Here is a 14,551-nt window from a genome sequence, read left to right as displayed (position 1 = left end):
CCCGGACCGCACCGACCGGCGGCGGAACCGAGACTGTAACGAGACTGTACTGAGGCTGCATTGGGGCTGTGTATCGGGGCTGTATTAGGGCTGTATACTGGGGCTGTATCGCGGCTGTGGGGCTTCCGCACCGAGATCCCGGTGGGCGGACAGAGCGAACGGGACCAGACGCCGCCGGGAACGTCCCGCTGCAGCGCCTCATTGGCCAGCGATCCTGACAGCCCCGCTCTTTAGACCAATCACTTCTCGGCGCGGAGTCATTGGCAGTTACAGCAGCCTATCAAAACGCAAAGATGTGTGCGCGCCCGCCTCCAGCGTGCCTCGCACACTGGCCAATGAGAGCCGGAGGCGGGTTGATTGTCAGCGCGCTGAGCCAATGGGGACGCAGCGCGTCACACCTGCCAAGGAATTCCTCGTTCTGCCAAAGTCCAGCGGGCAGCCCGTAGTCCCGCCTCCCGTCACGGATTGGCCGCCTTTCCTGACGGGCGTGAGCGCGAACCTATCGGACAGCGAGGCGGCCGGTGGGAGGGCGGCGAGTCCCGCCCGGCGTCCAATCAGCGGGCGGCGCTACCGGAACGGAGGGCGCGGCACCGAGGCGGGGGCGGGGCGAGCAGCGGCGGCATCATGGCGGAGAGCGACTGGGACACGGTGACGGTGCTGCGCAAGAAGGGGCCCAGCGCGGCACAGGCCAAGTCCAAGCAGGTCGGCGGGGCGGGAACGGGCGGCCGGGAGCGGGGCGAGGAGACGAGGGAGCGGGGCTGGAACGGGCGGGGCCGGGCGGCTGATGCAACGGGCGGGGCCGGGACTCGGGGCCCGCGAGCGGCTCCGTCCCGTGGCGGTGACGCGGCCGTTGGTCCCTTAGGCCGTGCTGGCGGCACAGCGACGGGGAGACGACGTGGAGACCTCCAAGAAGTGTGAGTACGGCGGGGGAACCGGGAACGGTACCGGTACCGGCGGGTGGTGGGTGGGCGCGGGGCTCACGGGCCGCCCCTCCGTCCCTCTGCTCCTCCAACGGGTCCCGTACGCCGCATCAGTTCCATATGGCCGTACCTGCTCCTCTTCCTGCGGGGCGGCCCCTCACAGCCCCTTATACAGCCCCTTATACAGCCCCTTACACAGCCCCTTATACAGCCCCTTATACAGCCCCTTATACAGCCCCTTTACCGCCCCTCACCGCCCCGTGTCCCGGCTGATCAGTCCCGGCTCCTGTCGCTCTGACCGTGAGGGCGGGGCGGCCCCGCAGCTCGTCAGGCACCGAGTGTCAGTGACGGTAGAGAAGGATCCGAACGGGAACAAACGAGAAACAAACAAATAGTGCGTGTGTGAGCTGCTGCCCTCAGTCCAGCTGCACCGTGTGGCTGCGTGATCCTCAGTGGTGCTGGAAACTCGGGGGGAAGCAGCCTTGTAAGTAAGCAAACAAGGCTCAGCCCAAGTGTTAAATCCCCTTGTGCTGTAGCAAAAACATGCACATGGAATGAAATTGGAATAGGAAATCCCCAAGTAACAGCAAAAACTTGCACGTATCCAGTGACACTTGGATGTGCAGCAAAGAGAAGGGGGGGCCTGGAATGGCTGTTAGATGTCAGCACTGAACAGGACTGAGGTGACACATCGCTGCCATTCAGCAGGCAGGATGCTGCTGAGCTCACTGCTGGTGTTGGCATGAATCCTTGAGAGCCCCGTGGGATTCTGGGCAGCTGAGGGTCAGGAAAACTGCTTTGATGCCTCTTGGTGCTGCTCTGAGCCTCGTTTTGTTTGTTCTTGTGTTGTTTTGTTCTTGCTTTGAATGACAGGGGCAGCAGGACAAAACAAACAACACTTCATCACAAAGAACACAGCCAAGCTCGACCGAGAGACAGAAGAGCTGCACCATGACAGAGTTCCCCTGGAGGTGGGCAAAGTCATCCAGCAGGGTCGGCAGAGCAAGGGCATGACACAGAAGGACTTGGCCACAGTAAGTATTGCCCTGTGCCCTCCGGCCTCTGCTCTCACTGTCTGGAGATGGATACGGGCACCTCATGGCAGCTGAAGTTGGACTTTTCTCCTGTTTCCATGTGGGTGTTATGAACAAGAAGTTTGGTGAATGCAGCATCGCTGATGTCTAATCTCCAGGGGAATTAGTTGTGTAGACTTAGGGGATTATTCCTGAAGCCTTTGGGCATCTGCTTAGAACCCAGGCAGTGTCACTGCTGATGAGCTGGAGGCTTCTCCCTGCTCCTCTTCCTATTGATAAGTTTTTTTGTACTGTCTGTGCCTGACACTGTGCTCAGGAGCCCATTGCTTGGTGCTTTTCCTCCTGGGATGCTAAGAAAAGTCTGTCCATGATGTGTCACTGTCACTGTGACACCTGGTTTGTGGAGGGAGGTATCGACTGACCACACTGCAAGCCTAGAAGTAGGCGCTGTGTCCTCTGATCCTAATCTAATTATCCTCTGGCGTAATTAGAGATTGTTACTTATCTGTATGAGTACCGGGAGTTCGGTTCTGAGTGTTCGCTTTGTATGGAGCCAATGTTTGAGGCATATCATCTCTTTTTAGAAAATCAATGAAAAACCACAAGTCATTGCTGACTACGAATCAGGAAGAGCAATCCCCAACAACCAGGTTATGGGCAAGATCGAAAGAGCCATTGGTAAGTGGAGGAAGTCGACTTCACAAACAACACTCCAGTGTCTAAGTGGTACTTTTAAATTATTCATACTTCCGTGTCAGCACCTGTTCCTGGCTGTGGGTTATTGAGGCCGTGGTGTCATTAAGCTGTGTGCTGATAAAGGCTTGTATCTGCTGACTGAAACAAGAATGCAAAGCTCTTATTCTCCTTTGCTCTCCAATATTATGTGTACACGTGCCCTCGGCACACACTGTATACGGCCCCTCTAAAAGTCCATGATATGCTGCGTTGCCTGAAGGTCTGATGCTTCTTTTCTGGACGCTCTCTCCTTTATAGCAAAGATTTTAAAGCTGTGAATGGTAGATTGCACAGCAGCTGATGGTCGTTTCCTTTGTCTTACTCCAGGCCTTAAACTGCGTGGAAAGGATATTGGAAAACCGCTGGAAACTGGCCCCAAAGGGAAATGACAACAAAGCCTCGAAATCAGTTTGCTCAGACTGATCTCGTCTGGCTGGTTCTCCTTAACCACCGGAATGTCTCTTCTCATTGCCAAGCTGAACAAGAGGGTTTCAGACTTGATTTGCGGGGGAAATCTGCGGAATCTGTACCTGCTGTAAAAAGACAACCTTAAAGAAGCGATTGTCCTGATTTTGTTTTTTCCTTCCTCCTTTCCAGAGATTGATGAACTAAACTTTCCCCCCCCCCCAAAAAAAAAAAATACTGCATCTAATTTGCCAGAAAACATGTGAGTCTTGGTGTTTAGAAGCAGTTGATGTTAACATGATGGTTGGGGTTGTCTGAAATGTGATCACTTGATTGGAGAGATTTTGGGGAAGGGTGAGATATATTATAAATAACTTGGGAGAGTCGGGGTTTGATCAGTGTCTGCATTTGAAATGATGACTCAGTCACTGCGTTGCAATGACATTTTTGTTCCTTCCAGCCTGTTTTAAAGAGATCTATAATAAAGTTTGATACCCTTCAGTTGCATAGGGTGGTTACTTCCCGTTTACCAGCTGGCTGTGAAGTTTTGTGGTTGGATGTCACTGGGGCTGTTAGCACCCTCACCCTTATGGGAGTGTTATGGATTTACCTGAAGCATGTAGGGTAACAGCTGGTGTTGTCACAGCATCTTCACTGCTCTGCTGCTTCCTCTGCCTATTAGCACTGCAGCTTTGGCTTACAGCCCAGAGATGAAAGCAATACTCTGTTTTTATCCTGTGCGGAGGTGTGTAGAGTCTTTGGCATTGTACAAATCAAGGCTGATGCAGAGGCACTGGGGCGTTTATGTGAAGCCAAAACCCTCCTTATGTCCTTAACCTTCCTTTTGTGCACAGCCAGAGTGGGAGCAGTGGTGGAGCTTTAATACCTGTGATTGATGTGACTGTGTGGCATATCCTAAGTGGAATAGAGCTGAAGGGAGAGTTGGCTGTAGCAGGACTAGGGAATAAGCAGGCTTATGTTGCAAAGCACAACAGTGGCGTGATGTGTTCCCTTCAGCCAAGCTGTGGAAGTTTCAGGAGAGCAGCCTTGTTAATGAGCCATTTGCCTCCACGGAGGCTGAACTGGTTTGTCTGCTGTTGCAGTTATACTGCAGGCTGGCCAAGGGCAAGGGGATGAAAGTGTTTTGAATGCTGTGGGGGAAAAACGTGTGGTCCTGGGCTTAAGAGTGTGCCAGGGCCTGGCTGCAGCAGTGGGTGATGTGGCCCTGAGCCCAGCCCGTGCCTGGGAGAGTTTTTCATTTCCCAGTGAAACTGAGATGTGAAGTCTGAAGAGTCCTTGGAACAAGTGCAGGCTGTCCTGTGCAGCTGGGTTGGGGCTGTTGGCTGCCAGCACTGTGCTGCACGGTGCTTCTGGTCCCACCACTTCCACCCCCCCAGCCCCACTCAGTCCTGCCGGGCTGCTCAGGCTGCCCTGTGCTCTGGGAGCTGCTGGGGATTAATCCTGGGAAACCTTTCCACCTGAGCAGTGGCAGCCAGCAGGACCCTGCTCATCGGGGAGGGCAGCTCTGCAAGAAGGCCCTGCTCCCCGAGTGTCAGTGCATGGACACATCACACCATCTCCATGTGGTGCAGAAAGTTCATATTACAAAAAACAGCAGTGCTATTTCCAGGGCTGTGGAGGTAGTGGTGGAAACGGCCACACTGTGCCCCCAGGGCCGGCACCTGCTGCAGCTCTGCAGTGAGATGTGGGGCAGTGAGCGCGCTGTGGGGCTGCAGCCGTGGGCTGGATGGAGTGCGAGGTGCTGCTGGAGGGATGCTCTACCCTGGGCACACCTCGTGGCCATCAGGAGGGTGGTGCTGGCTTAGCTCAGTCTTCATCCCGCTCTTTTGGCACTTGTTCTATAATGACCTTGTCCTGTAAAGAAGGGTCAGAATGAGTTGGTTGCAGTAAGCATAGACGGATAGGAAATATAAGGTCCTGGGGGGATGACCCATGTGCCGGCACAGGGGGCCCTGGCAGCCACGCTGCACTGTGAGGGCTCCATCCTTTGGGATCAACAGCAGGAGTTGATGGCTCTGCTGGGGGCTGTGTGGCACAATCCCCTCAAAGGAAACTGAATGTGGTTTCAGCTGCCTCTGCAGGTTTGAAGATGCTGGCTCGAGGAGAAGGAGCAATGTTTGCACAGCCCGCTGCCCAGCAGGGCTCTGGGGAGGAGGAGCGCAGCCTCAGCTGTTTCTGGAGCAAATGCCTGATCACAGCAGCTAAGTGTCCAGGTCAGACCCGCAGCCCTGGAGTCACTCATTTGCCAGCGCTCAGATAAGGGGCAGAGCCCTTTGCCCCTCTCTGACATGCTGGCAATCTGTGAGCCCACTGGGTGCCTTCTGGGATTTGCTGAGCTTTTAGAAAGCATTGTTTTGGTGCTGCTGGGGGCAGCTGAGCCAACAGGAGAGTCCTGCACATCCCCCAGCACCGGGGCTGCTGCTTACGTCTCGAAAAGTGATGTTGTCGAAGCCCTGGGGGGTGCTGCTCTCCATGGCCATCCCGCTGCCCTGCGCTCTCCTCTTCAGCCAGTACCGGCCACCAGCTGCTGCCAGCGCCAGCACAATGACGGCCAGCAGCAGCCCGAGCACCACTTCTGCCACAAAGGTACTGGAAGACTTCACTACAGAGGAAGAAAGATGCTGTCAGGCTTGCAGGGACCACGGTCACGAAGAATGTGTGATACCATTGTTGGGGATGACCCACACCTTTCCCTGGTTCCTCTGGGTTGGAGTCACAGCCTCCAGTGGCACTGTACTCAATATCATCCAGTGCCACGGTCCCCTCCATCGGCCACATCCACGAGGTGATCTCAAAGACGATCTGTGTTGGAAGGTGCAGTGCTGGACTCGGTGTGCAGGGAGGGCACCCAGCATCCCAGGAGGGCACCCGCTCACCTGGAACTCGCTGGGACTCTCCAGAGACACCCTGCTGCCCTCCCAGCCTTGGCTCCGCTGCCCTGCCATGCTCCATACTGTGCGCTGCCCCGCCGTGCTCTGCAGCTTCACCTGCAGCTCCCCACCCGCTGCAGCACAGGAGGGCAGCCATCAGTCCCTGCATCAGCAGCAGCTCAGAGCCCACGGGAGCAGCCGGGCCTTCCCTGGAACTGCAGTGCCTGGTAGAAGCCCAGCTGCCTGGCTAAGGCTGCACCAGGCGGCCCCCACAGCCCCCGCTGTACCAGCTGTACCCTGGCTCCTGCTGTTGAAGTTCCCTCCCATGGCAGCACTCCCTGTGCCCACCCCAGGGACGGCTCTCACCGAGGTGCTCCGGGATGTCCATGTGGTACCAGAAGCGCAGGCAGCCGGTGCTGGTGGCGGGGAGGTGCTGGCTCTGCAGCCGGACAGCGGTGCCCCCCGCGCCCAGCACACGGGTATCAAAGAACACGTAGTGACCTGGAGGGGCAGGGTGACATGTGGGGTGTCCTCTGTCCCACAGCCCTCCCTGCTCCTCACTGCCTTTGGGCACAGCCTGTGGGCCACCACACAGCCCAGTTGGCACAGTGTGTGCTGGGCTGGGGCTCAAAGCGGGGCCGTGATGGTGCCTGGGGGGCAACAGCCCTCATGGGGTCTGTCCTGTTTTACCACCCATACCTGGGGTTGGGACGGAGCCGACAAAGGCACCGATCTGTGTCCTAACCCTTTTAGGCCTGGGACACAGTGGAGGGGACATCCCTGGGTAACCCCATCTCTCCACAGCTCCTTCTCCCTCCAAACCACGCCAGGGCTCCCTGAGCTTCTCCTACCATCCTCTGTGCCCAGGGTGTGGTCCTGCTCAGGGCCGGGGTACTTGGCCAGGGGGATGCCGCTCTTCCAGCCCCAGGCGAAGCCGTGCAGGCGCTCATCTGAGGGGCTGCTCCATCCACACGTGTCCCACTCGAAGTCACAGGATGCTGGGTGGAAACAAAGCTTAAGACGCATGTTCTGCTGGGTGCTGGTGGTAGATGGAAGGGCTGTCTCCATCCCTGTGGCCACGTGTCCCCATGGGGTGCCCAGCACACAAGCTCCCACCTGGCTCAGGGCAGGCTCCATCTGACACGTGCAGGTCATCCAGTGCCATGTAGCTGTGCTCACTCCCAGCTCCCTCTGCCTCAAACACCACCTGTGGGGGGACACACTGAGGCTGGCAGCCATGTGGAGCAGGGGGGACGTCCATTGCCAGCACGGCCCCTCCTGGAGCCTCCATCCCACCAGGAGCTGCCCGGGGACCTCCCTCACCTTCCAGTCTGTGTCTGCCCGAACAGTGACGTGCCCACGGTGCCAGGTATCACCCTCCATCGTGCTGATGCTGAACAGCTTCCTCCGCTCACCATTCTCCTCCACAAGGACACAGAGAGTCCCTGCCCAGGGCAGGGTGATGCTGAACGGTGCTGTGCTGCACGTCCATGGCACAGGGCAGCCCTTGTCCCATGGCACCCAACCTGGGCTGAGGGGGCTCATGGCTCAGAGCATGCGATGCTCACCTGGGGCTGCAGCACTCAGCTGGTACCAGAAAGCCAGGCACTGGGCAGGAGCATAGCGCTGGTACAGCGCAGAGCTGAGCGCGGCCACGCGCCCCATGGGCAGCGAGTGCTGGCTGGTGTCCACCACCATGTAATGTCCTGGAAAGAAAAAGCCCCGATGCTGCGCCTGCCCCACGCCTGGCGCTCCCGGGGGGCACCGGTCTGACTGGGCAGCCCCCACGTGGCTGGGGGCCGTGGGCTGAGCGCTGCATGAGGGCAGGGCGGGCAGCAGAGCCCCGGTACCTGCGGTGGTGCCCGTGGTGTGATCGGCCGCGGGGCCGGTGGTGATGCCGGTGCCGCCGCTCTGCCGCCGCCACTGCCCGCTGCCCGACAGCCCGCAGGCGCCGGCCTCGAAGGAGCAGGAGGGTTCGGCTCCACAAACACCCGCCGTCAGCGCCACGTCGTCCAGCGCCATGTCACCCACGAAGCCGTCCCGCAGCGCCTCGAAGGACAGCTGCCACCGGGACACACGGACAGACGGACGGACGGACAGACGTACGGACAGCAGCTTCAGAGCAGCCCGGACTGTGCCCCCCCCCCCAGCACAGAGACCCGGCCCGGCGCAGCCCCATGTCACCGCACGCCCGTTCCTCACCCGGTAGCGCTGCTGCCCCGTGGCCGGGATCGTGGCCATCCCGCGGTGCCACACGCTGCCCCGGCCGCCCCGCTGGGTCCACAGCACCGCCTCCTCCGCTCCTTGCAGCTGCAGCTTGAGGCTCAGGGTGCCTGGGAGGAGGGAAGCGTCACATCCAGCCTCAATACGGAACCGCACAGTCCGGGGCTGCTGAGGGTGGAGAACCACGCACCGATCTGCGGCCCGGCCAGGCGGTACCAGAAGGAAAAGCAGCGCGGGGCAGCAGCGGGGTCCTGGCTGTAGGTGACGAGCTGTGCGCGCTGCCCACGGCTCCACGGTGCAGAGGGATCCACGGCCAGGAAGTATCCTGAGCATCGGGAACAACCGAGCTGTGCCCACGCATCCTCCTCTCATTGCCACGTCCCCAGCACTGCGACTGTTTGCCCCTGTGCTGCCCAGCTGAGCTCACCCCCCGCACCCCCAGAGCTGCCGAGGACACACGGGGCACATCCCACCCTGTGAACCGGGGCAGTGGGACACCCCACGAGAGGAGCCAGGCCCTTACCCGAGCCGGTGGTGTGGTCGGAGCCCTGCCCCTGCCCCGTGCTGCGGACCCACTGGAAGTCACTGCCCTGGTCCTGGTACCAGCCGCACAGATCCGCCTCGAAGTTGCATGACAGCTCTGCACAGAGAGAGGCCACAGTGAGGGTGGTGCACAATAGGGCACCCAGCACATCTCCCCGCCACCCGCTCGAGGCAGCAGTGAGTGTCAGGGTGTGCTCAGCCTGCCCCAGAGCCCGGCTGCAGGGCTGGGGGCACTGGGGGCACTGTGGGCACAGCGCAGCCCCTGCAGCTCAACACACCCACGTGCCCCCACACACCTGCAGCCCCCGGGGGCTCCACGTTGGGGTTGCACTGCACGAACGTCACGTTGTCGATGGCGATGTCCGCTGGGTCCTGCAGCTCTGCCATCCCCAGCAGCTCCACCTGGGGGGATGGTGGTGAGTCCTGGGGGTCACAGCCCTGCACCCAGCCGGGCCACCCCTCGGCCATACCTGGAAGGGCCGGCTCCTCTCCCCCAGCGGGACGTGGACGTGCTCCCAGGCCGTGCTGCCGTGTCCCCGCGTGTGCCAGACCAGCTGCGTCGTGTCCGTGGAATGCTCCGTGACAGCAACAGCCAGGAAACCTGGAATGAGAGATGGTGCTGGGACACGGGCAGCACTGCCCAGCACTGCCCAGCACTGCCCAGCACCGCCCAGCACCTCCCAGCATCTCCCAGCCTGCAGCCACGGGGCTGGCAGGGCGCAGCCAGGCTGGGATACCTCGGGGGCTGCTGTGCAGCCGGTAGCTCATCTCCATGGCGCAGGCCAGGCCGGAGGGACCCAGCAGAGGTGTGCTGGCTTTGGCGGGAGCCACCATTTGTCCTTCTCCTCTCTGAAGGGCCAAGAAAGCCCCTGGGCAAGGAAACAGCCTGAGAGGTGTGGGCAGAGCCACACACAGCATCCCTGCGAGAAGCACCCTGCTCCCATCACCCATAGCCCTCCCACGGGGATGTCCCTCTGCCCAAGCAGGAGCAGTCTCTGTGCCTGTAGTCCCGGGGACCAAGGAGCACAGTCTGGGTGGTGTGAACATACTCACCTGCTCCCATGAGGACAGTGTCCCCCTGCACAGCCCAGCGCAGTTGGCCCACGCTGGTGTCGTGCCAACCCCCAGCCCCTTCCTCAAATGTCGTGGCTCCTGCAACACCCACAGCTCAGTACAGCCATGGCATGGTGCTCCCGGGACCCCCTGCACTGCGGGGGCTGCAGGCAGGGTGAGCCGGCTGCCCCACATCCAGCGCTGGCTCTCACCACAGTGGTTCTCATCGGAGCCATCAGCACACGTCTTGTTGAAGTCACAGGCCAGCTCAGCGCTGATGCAGCCCCCGTCGTCGCAGGAGAACTGCTCGGCCATGCAGGGGCTGGCACGGGCCTGGCCCGGCAGTGCCATGGGAGCTGGCTCTGATGGCAAAAGCCCCACATTGGGGTGTGATACTGGCAGGTTATGAGGCCAAGCCCACTCCAGGCATCGCCCTGGCACGGCCTTTCCAGCCGTGGCCCCACCATGTGCCCCCGGCCCCAGCTCACCCTTCTGTTGCACACAGCCTGGAGACAGGATCAGGTCATCCACAGCCACGGAGCCCCCACTGCCCACCTCCCCCGTGATCAGCACCTGCAGGGAAGCACCGTGGTGGTGGTCAGCACACCCTGGGGAAGGGTCTGTGTGGGGATTAGGGCGATGCTGGGGCTGCAAGCAGTTTGGGTTTGGGGCAGTGGTGCTGCCTTTGTGCATATCCTTTGGGGCCAGGGCAGTGCCACCACCAGGTCCCGGGTTGGGGAGGGGCAGTGGGTACCCCACTCACCCAGCACAGCCCCAGCCCACCTTGAAGCTCTCTGTCAGGTTGAAGTCCACTCGCTCACGGACCCAGCAGCCGCCTGTGTCCCCTGTCCTCTCTCTCACCACGTGCTCAGTGGAGTTGGTCACATAGGAGATTCTGAGGCTGCTGGTGGCCAAGCCATGGAGATGGCAGTACAGCACGAGCTGGGGCCAGGCAATGACAGTGAGGGTTGAGCAGGGGCACAAAGCCCCCATGCCCCTTGAAGTGCTCACCCATGGGGCTGGAGAAGACACCAACCACCCCTAGACCCACCGTCCTCCCCAGGTAAAGAGCCACGGCAGCCCTGACCCCATGCAGGGATCCCTGCAAATGGGGATCCTGTCCCTCACCACCACCGTGCCCGTGGGGCTGCTCCCCCCTGTGCTGCACACAAGTGCCCATAGTGACTCACAGAGCAGGAGTTGGTGGCCTGGAAAGTGGGGCTGCTCAGCCTGGCCACATTGCCAGCCCCCCCAGCGATGGTGTGGAGGAAATAGCCTGAGGAGACACCAAGATGGCTCTAAGCAGGGCTGGGCATGCGGGCACAAAAGCAGGAGGAATAAGGATGGTGGGAAGCATGGGGGACCCACTGCAAGCACACACCTGTAGCGCTGTTGGTGCTGTGATCCCGAGTGGGAACACCAGAGGTGGTCCCCAGGCCCATGCTTGTGTTCCATCCCCATGTCAGCTGCCCAGCCTCCACTTCCCAGCTGCAAAGACCTTCCTCGAAGGAGCAGAAGGTGAAGGACCCTGTGGGGCAGTGAGAGCAGTGACACACGGATGAAGGTCAGCCCTCCCCAGGCAAGGTGCTGCACAACAGGCTGTGCAAAACCTGCTGGGTGTTTTTCTCCCTGCAGCTGCAAAGCTCTGGGACAGAGCTGGGATCACTCATGTCAACCACGTGCCACCCCATGGTCCCATGGGCTCAGACCCTCTGCCCATCTGTTTCCCCTGGCCCCAGGGCTGGAGATGCTCACGGCACTGCTCTGCATCTTCATCGGAGCCGTCCCCACAGTCATCGGTGCCATCACAGAAGCGGCCCAGGGCCAGGCAGGATCCTCTGCTGCAGCTGCTCTCCTCCGCCCCACAGCTCTGCTGCTCAGCCACTGGGTTGCGGGACACAGAGTCAGCACCACTCTGTGCCAGGCTCCCCACTCTGCCCCCCCAGGCTGCTCCCCCCAACCAAGGGATGGAATCTCTGCCCACTGTGCGCCCTGGCTGGGACAGGTGGCCCCAGGGCACCACGGGTGGTGGGAGAGCTTGCACAGAACACCAAGGTTCACTTCCCTGGGGTCCCAGCAGCCACAGCACTCACCTGGCAAGCCACAGTTCCCGAAGACAATGTCATCGAGTGCCAGCACTGCGCTGCATGTGGGCGGCTGTGTCAGGGCGAAGGTGAGCTGCAGTGAGAGGTGAAGGATGGGTGAGCCTCCCTGACAGCCCCTGCTCCCAGTGCAGCCCAGCATCCCCATCTCACCTGGAACTGCCCCTTGATCCGGCCGGGATACGCCATCAGCTGGTGCCAGCCCTCAGCACTGTGCTCAGGGCTCCGCCACAGCTCCACCACTGTGCTCCCAAATGCCACAGTCAGGCGCAACACGGGGCACTCGGTTTGGTTGAGCCCTGCAGAGAACCCACAGTGGGCACTGACACGAGTCTGTGCATTGGGGTGACTTGGCCCAGGGTGGGGGCACTTAGGTCCTGCCACCTCCATGTATGGAAGAGGTGAGCGAGACGAGAGGCCTATCTTGAGGTGTTCTGCCCCTTCCCATTGCCCCCATGTTGCCTCCTTGCCCCGGTACCCACTGCAGGATCCTGGGTGCACTCACTGCTTCCCGACAGGTGGTACGAAGCCCAGATCTCACACGCAGCGCTCGCCCCCTGCATGACGGGTGACTGGAGCCAGGCGGTGGCTGTGGCCTTTGTTGGTGGGGACACTGTCACCATGAACCACCCTGGGAAGGGCAGAGCAGAGCAGGAGCTGCACCCTGCAGCGGCACTGGCACTGCAGCCAGCACTGCTCCTGCACGCTGTGCCCCAGCACCCTGCCAGGACAGGACATTCAGTGCTCTCAAAGCACCCTGGACCAGAGGAGCGAGCCGACACTGCAGCCCCTGCTTACCCCGGTCTGTGCCCACGGTGTGGTCTGAGTGTGGCCCCGTGCCCCACGAGTCCAGGCTGGCCCAGCCCCGCACCCATCGGTAGGTGGAAGTGCTCACATCCCGCCAGCCACAGTCACCATCCTCGAAATCGCAGGTAAAGGGGGAGCCGAGCACGGACGAGATCCCCAGGTACCCTGGGGTGGGGGGGAACAGGTCAGGGCACAGCTGGGTCAGCCTGGGGAGCTGCGCTGCCCCCACTCCATCACCTGCTCACAGGCACCCACCGCACTGGTTCTCATCGGAGCAGTCACCGCAATGGCACACGAAGTCACAGCGGTGCTCAGCCTCACTGACACAGCTGTTGACAGCAGCAGCCCTGCTGCAGGGGATGGCCCTGGCTGCCAGAGAGAGGAAGGAGCTGAAAACCCCATGGAGGTGCTGGGCAAGGGGCCACCGTGGGTGACAGAGGGTACATGCATTCATGGATCTGTGTAACCCTACTTGGGACCCTGCACGGGGGAGCACTGTGATCTCAGCAGCATCATCCCTTAGACAGGACCTCCACCTCTACCCAATGGGCTGGTGCCAGGGTAGGGCCTGGAGTAAGGCCAAATCCTGCTGGCCTGGGGTCCTGCCCCATTCCTGCCCTCATGGATTTGCATCTCCCACCACAGGCAGCACCAGAGACCACCAGGGCAGTGGCACCAGCCCTGCCACTCTCACCCCATTAAATCACACCCCTGCTCCAAGCCCCAGCCACCATCTAGGGAAGAACTGGTATTTTGTGTATTTCCCCCCGTGCTGAGCAAAGCCATCGGTGCTGCCCAGCCTGACAGGGACTGTCCCTGGCATTTCCAGCACACACTCACCCCAGGGAATCCCCTTTGTGTCTGCACAAGAAGAGACCTGGTTGGGGGTGCAGTTTTCTGCCCCCCAAGCTGGGAAAGCTTCCACAGTGCTGTGAGGTACAGGAAGCCCCCAGTGGGGCAGGCCCTGTAGTATACACATATATAGCCCCTCTCACCCCCCAGCAAAACCCAAGACATAGCCCCAGCATGAGAAACAACTCACCCAGCAGCAGCAGGGCCAGGAGGAGTGTGAGATCCGACATCACAGGCAGAAGAGATGAGCAGAAGGGAGTCGAGAGAGGCAGCAGCCGGGGGAAGCTGTGCCACAAGCCCCAGGCTGGAATCTGCTCCCCAGGACCTGCTCTGGACTTCAGCCCCTGTGTTATCTGTGCTGCTGCGCAGTGATTGCAACAGGTGTAGTAAAAGACGGGGCCTGACTCCTGAGTGTGAGGGGACACGTGGAGGTGAAGAACCCTGTGCCCTCTCACAGAGGAATCTGGCTGGGGCACCCCATATGGCACCCCAGGGGGCACCACGCCCCAGGGCAGAGCTTCCCCTGTGGGGCCAATCCCACTGATCCACAACACTTCTCTCACCCCCCTGGGTTTGAGGTCTGATATCTGTTTGGATTCAGGGAATGGGACTCCTGACATCAGGAGGGAGTCAAGGCCTGAGCTGCTCTTCCAGGGCACCGTGCTGCAATGCTCTGGATCTCTATAGCAGACTTTCTTGCTCGCAGACGTGAGCTCTGTGCCTTGTCTCTCCAGGGTGGTTTGATCCCTCCCCAGTGAAGGTGACAAGATGCTGCCTCAGGGTGACACTCTATCAGGGAGTGTAGTGACAGGACACGAGGTAAGTGCTTGAAATTGAAAGAGATTTAGGCTAAATGTGGGGAATTCTTCACTCTGTGAGCAGCGAGGCCCTGGCACTGAGGCCCAGAGAAGCTGTGGGTGCTCCATCCCTGGAAGTGCCCAAGGCCAGGCAGGATGGGCCCATGGGCAGCCTGAGCTGCACCCAGC

General features: G+C 60.5%; 2 protein-coding genes across 3 annotated transcripts; one reads left to right on the top strand and one right to left on the bottom strand.

Moving 5' to 3' along the window:
• The first annotated feature begins 603 nt into the window (after positions 1-603).
• On the top strand, positions 604-3,595 carry EDF1 (endothelial differentiation related factor 1). The gene is made up of 5 exons (XM_015878703.2): positions 604-702; positions 863-914; positions 1,794-1,954; positions 2,539-2,632; positions 3,017-3,595. The coding sequence occupies exons 1-5, from the start codon at positions 625-627 to the stop codon at positions 3,076-3,078; spliced, it is 447 nt and encodes a 148-aa protein (XP_015734189.1). The 5' UTR covers positions 604-624; the 3' UTR covers positions 3,079-3,595.
• Positions 3,596-4,672: 1,077 nt separating this feature from the next.
• Positions 4,673-14,295, bottom strand: MAMDC4 (MAM domain containing 4). 2 transcript variants are annotated; one of them, XM_015878604.3, is made up of 29 exons: positions 13,756-14,295; positions 12,969-13,082; positions 12,705-12,878; positions 12,412-12,537; positions 12,060-12,205; positions 11,898-11,982; positions 11,560-11,688; positions 11,186-11,332; positions 10,995-11,080; positions 10,588-10,746; positions 10,293-10,377; positions 10,017-10,166; positions 9,805-9,903; positions 9,489-9,620; positions 9,222-9,352; positions 9,048-9,153; positions 8,732-8,848; positions 8,399-8,533; positions 8,188-8,318; positions 7,836-8,046; positions 7,554-7,691; positions 7,309-7,430; positions 7,102-7,192; positions 6,837-6,983; positions 6,352-6,486; positions 5,992-6,119; positions 5,803-5,917; positions 5,542-5,717; positions 4,673-4,969 (listed from the first exon to the last, which is right to left on the bottom strand). In XM_015878604.3, exons 1-29 carry the CDS (start codon positions 14,183-14,185, stop codon positions 4,922-4,924), a joined length of 3,993 nt encoding a protein of 1,330 aa, XP_015734090.3. In that variant the 5' UTR covers positions 14,186-14,295; the 3' UTR covers positions 4,673-4,921. The 2 variants fall into 2 exon arrangements, with proteins under 2 accessions (XP_015734090.3, XP_085377744.1); XM_085521618.1 differs by lacking the exons at positions 12,705-12,878; positions 12,969-13,082; positions 13,756-14,295 and having other exon boundaries at positions 12,389-12,525.
• Between the last annotated feature and the right edge of the window lie 256 nt (positions 14,296-14,551).

The sequence above is a fragment of the Coturnix japonica genome, chromosome 21 (assembly GCF_054131305.1).
Source record: "Coturnix japonica strain WE chromosome 21, WE-NBRP24, whole genome shotgun sequence".
Taxonomy (NCBI): Eukaryota; Metazoa; Chordata; class Aves; order Galliformes; family Phasianidae; genus Coturnix; species Coturnix japonica.
Note: the sequence above shows the minus strand (reverse complement) of the source record. Positions and strands in the feature narration are given on the sequence as shown.